At 35.9% G+C, this 7,550-nt stretch overlaps 1 protein-coding gene across 1 annotated transcript; it reads right to left on the reverse strand.

Moving 5' to 3' along the window:
* Positions 1–679: 679 nt before the first annotated feature.
* On the reverse strand, positions 680–2,448 carry LOC121369787 (disintegrin and metalloproteinase domain-containing protein 10-like). The gene has a single exon (XM_041494846.1). The coding sequence runs from the start codon at positions 2,446–2,448 to the stop codon at positions 721–723; it is 1,728 nt and encodes a 575-aa protein (XP_041350780.1). The 3' UTR covers positions 680–720.
* Positions 2,449–7,550: the final 5,102 nt, after the last annotated feature.

Below are 7,550 nucleotides of genomic sequence, written 5' to 3' on the forward strand. Positions count from 1 at the left end.
GTCCAAATGAATGAAGTGGCAGTACACAATAATCCCAGCACAGGAATTGATGGTTATTTCCAAGTAGATAAAAGGGGCACTTTTACACAAAACAAAAACAAAACGAAAAGAAAAGAAGAAGAAGAAAAAAAAAACCCACCCAACACCACCTTTCTGCACTTTTCTGGTGGAATAACCCCCCCCCCCCCCCCCCCCCCTTTGCATTTCCCTCTAGATGCGGTGCTGAACTCAACATTTGGTGGCAAACGGAAAAAAGAGAAGGAAATGAAAACAGACAAAGATTTCTTGGTACCTTCAGCAAAAATGAATATTAAAAGCTTACAAAGCTGACACTGGTAAAAGATACATATTGTCAATGTCGAGTATCGCAACACAGGAAGAAAGGACATGCAGTCATGAATATATATATATATATATATATATATATATATATATATATATATATATATATATATATATATATATATATATACAATTATGTTGATCACAAAGCACAATTATAACTGGCACTTAAGGCCACCATAAAATAAACTGTAGATTTTCATCCCCGCCTGCCTCCGTTTTATCCGTTAGCAAAACAAGAAACAATGTGCTTATGTGCATAATCTCCCAACGTCATGAAAATATTAAATAACAAATAAAATTTTAACCCCCGCCCCATTTTGAGAAACAACTTCAATGAAAATCTAACATTTATTTTGTTATGGCCTAATAATACATTTAAATATTAAAAATATTATAGTGTTCCATTCGCTTCCGTTTGTAAAAAAAACAGTGGTTTGGTTTACGAGGAAATGAGACACAAAATCCTCGCATGCAAAACCCTCTGATTAATAGTATTCGCACTGCGGCTTCTTCGTTTGCACTACATTTTGCAGTTTCCGACAGTAATGGCATGGGTGCTGTCGGAAAAAGTAAGGAAAGACGTCCAACAGCTTCTGTGAAATCTATTCTTTTTCCAAGCATTATTTGTCGAATTCTACGTTCAAATGTATCTTGCAAATATACACGTTTTTTCAAATACGTCTTTTTTTGGTGCAATGTTTCTGTCAGAACAGTAGTTAACTTTGCCACTCTCAGCGCTTCTACGTGCCTATCTTCGTGCCTTTTGTAAGTAATAACAAAGACCACTACGATGATCAAAATAATAATCAATCCTCCAACTACATACAACCAATAATTTTCTAACCAACTCTCAATATCTTGACGGAAAGTACTACTTAAAAATGTGTTGAATATGCTAAGAACATCGTCGCTATGTCCCGTAATACATACGTGTTTTTCATCACAGTAACCTTTACTACCATTACATCGATGTCCCGTTTCAGTTCTTAAATTTCTAGAGTATTTAGGTGCAATTGCAAATGAACCGACTGCAGCACATTCATTTCCATTGTACTCCTTACAGCAAACATGACAATATAATGGTTTACTAGCACACTGACAGTCTTTCAGTTTTAACCATTCACAAATACTCGTCAAACACTTCCCTGATTCACATATTTTTCTTCCACGATTACAAATTTTCCCATCTGCAAAATTAACAGAAGTAGGACACGATGGACTGACTCCATCACAATAAGATTCACTTGAGCAATCAGTTTTTGGTCTACAAATTTGTCTTCTGCTCGAACTTATTGGTACACAGTCTTCCGAACAACATGGGGATTGTTTTGGTGAACACGTTTTGGTTTTGTTGTGGCCAAAAGTACAAGGTACGTCTACACTGTTATTAACATCACTTGGTATACAACAAGGATCAACGTAACGACATGTTCCAGATGTTCCACAGTCACATTCCTCGCCATCTTCGATAATAGCATTGCCACAGACCGGCCCTATGTCCGTTTTTAAACAACGGGCCCCCTTCTTTACAATAATGGGATATATATTTTCAATACTGCATGGGGAAAATTTTTCATTATTTGGTTTTACTCCAGAAACTACAGAATAATACATAATGAAGTTCCCATTTTCATTGTTTGGAGAACAGACTGGATCCTTTAAACCGTCATGGATAGAGCCAAAACTGTGACCAAATTCATGCGTTAGTGCGAATGCGGCCTTGTAGCCGGGAAAGAACGTACCTTGGTTTAGCTGACTGACTAACAATGTATTGAAACTTGTACTACCTGTTCTCACCTGGCAAATTCCCCCATCATTTCCGAACAAGCTTGAATATGCCCTCCAAGCTAATCCAACAATTCCATCATTAAAGTCTCTGTAAGTGAAAGCCACGCCTAGACAATAGGAACTGAAATCATATTCAGATAAAATACTAAGATATTTTTCTGCATCTAAAATTTCATCCTGAAATTTATAGCCAGGCGCATCTGTATCTCTGTAAATTGTAATATTTCCAACAACAAATCCAATATTATCACCATATCCGTCACCATCGAAGTCTGTGCTGCGAAAAATGGTATCTGCCTTAGTAACACTAACCATCATTGCTTCAACCGTGCTGCCAAGGTTCGCACTACCGACATATTGAAAAAATAAATGGTCTGCCATAATATGTATGTTGCATGATCTTGGTGTCTGAAGTGAACGTCTGTGTCTGTGACATTGTGTATATTTGTTCTTTTTAACGTTATTCCTTTTTCCTTTATGTTTTTCTTCATAACTGTAATCATTATTTATGCTAGTGCCATTGGTTTTGAAGAATTTTATTTTACATGCATAGACATATTTAAGATGATTGTTTTTATCAATAGCTTTGGCATTTGGACAGTCCATTTCAACTATAAGAGTATTCCAGTTGAGGCTACCCTTGAAGTTATTATTATGAAATCGTCCATGTACTACAGCCAATGAAACATCGTAATTGAATCCAACATAAAATACGGGAATATCTATGTAAGCATCACTACTACCTTGGTGAATTATTCTCATTTCGTGGTGGAATATCGGCTGTTTCTTTAAATAAATATCAAAGTGTGAGCCACGTGCTACAAATTTTAATTTTTTTTCATAGCTTGTGTTATTAAAGGTTCTTATAATGTTTTGAAATTGAATATCGGTCTCGTAAGTCTGATCCAATTCCAACTCAAAGCTTTGCTGTTCATTCTGTAACAATGTTTCCTGAATGGGCGTATTCTTGTCGTGTTTCTTATATCCGAACCATTTAGTGCCAGCTACAGTTTCACAATGGAACATTGAATGTAGCACGATAACGTTAATAAGGATACTTGCAATTTTTGTCATTGTTCACCGATGTTATGAACAACGTTAAACCACTTGAAATTAACGCTGTCCTAACTTTTTATTCCGGTTCCGGAAATAACATTCATTTCCGGGTTTTTTTTTTTTTTTCAAGTTGGGCGAGGGTAATACAAGTTATAAGCATATTACACAAATTAAATACATTGCGCATATAAGTAGAACATTTTATTATTTGCAACATAGCTTACGTCGATACGAACTAAAATTAGTGATGAACAAAAGTATTCCCTTGTTAACCAGGGCCAGGGCAAGTTAACAAAGGTCGACGACAGTCACTCTTCGCACCCTTGTTTAAGTCTTCTAGGTTGCTCAGTATAGAACTTGGAATAATTTTGACAGGGGTCAACGTTAGTAGACCAGTTTTTATTTTAATGTGGCGAATCACTGTAAGAATAAGAATAATTTACTCATAATAATATAGCTCATTTTGAATTTGAATGACGTCATTATTCCAATGACGTCACTTTGCATCTCCTTACAATAACAATAAACTGGGTACCGTACATGCCGTTTCCGTTTTCATGAAGCAGAAAAATTTGGGAATAACAGAAGCACCTAACTATGTTTGAAGAAAACCTTTTAATAATAATAATAATAAGAAGAAGAAGAAGAAGAAGAAGAAGAAGAAAAGAAGAAGAAGAAGAAGAAGAAGAAAGAAGAAAGAAGAAGAAGAAGAAGAAGAAGAAGAATTGTACTATTTACGAAATATAGATTCCAGAGCTTCGTTTTTGACGGGCGCGAGCGCTATAACGCCCGTGAACTCCCATCAACTCAATCTGACGGGCGCGAAATAACGCGCCCCTAAATTGAACAAATCACGCTTGGATTTTTTTTTAACTCTGCCGTTTTAAATGTTTATTGAATCCAATCCACAATGCCACAAACCTTTCCATTCTGTTCACAATGAACTTCCTAGAATACTTTTTATAAATTGAAACACGATTGGTTGGTTATCTTTACACTGAGCCAATCAGCTAGTTCACTTATTATTAAGATCTCGTCGGTTTTGTTTTGTTTAATTTCGTACAATACAGGTAATGATCGCAAAATTTATTTTACACTGTCGTCGTTTTGATCACGTACAGAAAAAAAAAAAAAAAAACCCAAACTGAAAACTGAACAAACTGTAACATTTTATGTCATTCGGGCATTTTCGTTTAATTCGGGCAAAAGAAAAATCCCAGCCTGCCCTCTAGACAAATGAGAGCTCGTACGCCTTTGGAACTGAACAAAATGTAACATAAACCAGTAATGAAAAATGAACAAACTGTAGAAGAAACCAATTAAAAGAAGCTGTACAAGAAATCAACGATGAGAACAGAACAAACTGTAAGATAAATCAATAATGAGAACTGAACAAACTGTAACAGAAATAAATAATGAGAACAGAACAAACTATAACAAAAATCAATGACGAGAACTGAACAAACTTTAATAGAAATCAAGGATGAGAACTGAAAAAACTGTAACAAACCAATAATGAGAACAGAAAAACCTATAACAGAAACTAATGGTGAAAACTGAAAAAAACGGTAACAGAAATCAATAATGAGAACTGAACAAACTATAACATAAACTTAAAATAAAAATTAACAAACAGTAACAGAAATCAATGCTGAGAAATGTACAAACTGTAACTTAAACGTATAATGAAAAAATAACAAAATGGTAACGGAAATCAATGATGAGAACAGAACTATAACAGAAACTAATAATGTGAACTGAACAAACTCTCGTAGAAATCAATGCTGAGAACTGAATAAAGTGTCGCAGAAAACAATAATGTGAACTGAACAAACTAGCTGAAACCAATAATGAAAACTGAACAAACTGTAACAGAAATCAATAAGAACTGAACAAACAATAACAGACATAAATGATAACTGAACAACTGTAACGAAAACCAATAATGAGAATTGAACAAACTGTAACAAATTAATGACAATTGAACAAACTGTAAACAGAAACGAATTAGAACTAAACAAACTGTAACAGAAAACAATAATGAGAAGAGGACAAACTGTAACAGACAGAAATGAATTATGAGAAAAGAGCAAACTTTAACAGGAATCGGAAATTAGAACGGCAAAACTGCAACAGAAACCAAAAATGAAAACTGAACAAACTGTATTAGAATGAGAATTGAACAAGTGTAATATGTAATATAAACTGAAATAAATTATAAAAGAAACCGATAATGCGAAATGAACAAACTGTAACATAAACAAATAATGCGAACTGAACAAACTATATCAGAAATCAATAAGAAGATCTGGCAAACTGTAAAAAAAATGAACAACAGAACAAACTGGAGAAGAAACCAATAATGAGAACTGAACAAGCTAACATAAACTAATAATAAGGATTGAACAAACTGCAACATAAACTTATAATGAGACATGAACAAACTGTAAACAGAAATTAATGAGATAATGTGAACTAAACAAACAGTAGCAGACCACAATAATGAAAACTGAACAAGCTGTAAAATAATATAAAAATAAAAACTGCACAAACTGCAGCAGAACCCACTAAAGTAAAGTTTGTTTTATTTAACGACGCCGCTAGAGCACATTGATTTTTTTATCTTATCATCGGCTATTGGACGTCAAACATATGGTCATTCTGACACTGTTTTTAGAGGAAACCCGCTGTCGCCACATAAGCTACTCTTTTTACGACAGGCAGCAAGGGATCTTTTATTTGCGCTTCCCACAGGCAGGATAGCACAAACCATGGCCTTTGTTGAACCAGTTATGGATCACTGGTCGGTGCAAGTGGTTTACACCTACCCATTGAGCCTTGCGGAGCACTCACTCAGGGTTTGGAGTCGGTATCTCGATTAAAAATCCCATGCCTCGACTGGGATCCGAACCCAGTACCTACCAGCCTGTAGACCGATGGCCTGCCACGACGCCACCGAGGCCGGTCAGAACCCACTAATGCGAAATGAATAAACACATAACAACAGCTATTAGAGAGAACTAAAATAGAAACCAATAATAAGAACTGAACAAACTAGCAGAAATGAGTACTGAAAACTGATCAGACGAAACTGAACAAGACATTCAAACTGAACAAACGTAGCAGAATGTTTAAGACGAAAACAGACTGAAATGTGAGAGAAGACAAAACGCACACACGTGATATATATTAATAAGTAAAACAAAATAAAATTAAAATAGCATGTTCTGGGGGGGGGGGGGGGGAGAGACTAAAAAAAACCCATGAATTATAACATGCAAGACCAGGTACTAAGAGATAAGAAGGGTGTGTGTGTGTGGGGGGGGGGGGGGGGTCAAAATTAAGAAAGATATGACCACATATATAATGTAACGATACTTTCAACTACATTCTCATAGAAAATTAATACTACATACAAAATAATTGTATTTACTAGTAGACTCACACTATATACCCAGCATGGAACTAAGCTTACTAGAGTTATAAACATCCATTAGTGCTTGCATACAGTTTCAGCAGTTAATTCCACACATTTAATATAGAGATATGTAAACGTTTTAATCACTAGGTCTACTATACAGGTCCGTGTGTGTGTGTGTGTGGGGGGGGGGGGGGGGGGGTCCGGGGGTTTCGTCCGAATCCTCCTGCAAAAGCTGAGGTCAACTTTTTTTTCTTTTCTTTTTTAAAATCAACAAATAACTTTTGCAACCGGCCTCGATGGTGTCGTGGTTAAACTATGGGGCATAAGACTGGTAGGTACTGGGTTCGCTGCCCGGTACCGGCCCCCACCCAGAGCGAGTTTTAACGACTCAATGGGTAAGACCACTACACCCTCTTCTCTCTCACTAACAACTAACAACTAACCCATTGTCCTGGACAGACAGCCCATATAGCTGAGGTGTGTGTGTGTATGCCCAAGACAGCGTGCTTGAACCTTAATTGGATATAAGCACAGAAATAAGTTGAAATGAAATGTAACTTTTTCAACTCCCATAAAACAATATTTGCTTGTCTTCGTCATTTAGCACTCCCCTTACCAAAGCTGCAGTGTACATGATTCAGAATTGGCATCTGGCGAAATAAAAAAAAGGAACCTACATGTAGCAAAACAAATTAATTACTGTACTTTCTGCTATATTGATGACTTCGTAGCATTCAATAATTACATGACAATGACATCAGTTCACCTTCCATTGATTTATGAACCAAAGTTAACAGAAAATAATCATGTTCATGCATTCATCTTTATATAGCCCCTGCGCGTGCTGTAACCTCACCGTGGTGCAGGGGTGTAACATTCTCTTTGAGAATGGCCAATACAGCACAAATTGAAGTTTAGAATAAAATTCGGTGTCCGTAAA

Source organism: Gigantopelta aegis, chromosome 4, assembly GCF_016097555.1.
Source record: "Gigantopelta aegis isolate Gae_Host chromosome 4, Gae_host_genome, whole genome shotgun sequence".
In the NCBI taxonomy this organism is placed as follows: Eukaryota; Metazoa; Mollusca; class Gastropoda; order Neomphalida; family Peltospiridae; genus Gigantopelta; species Gigantopelta aegis.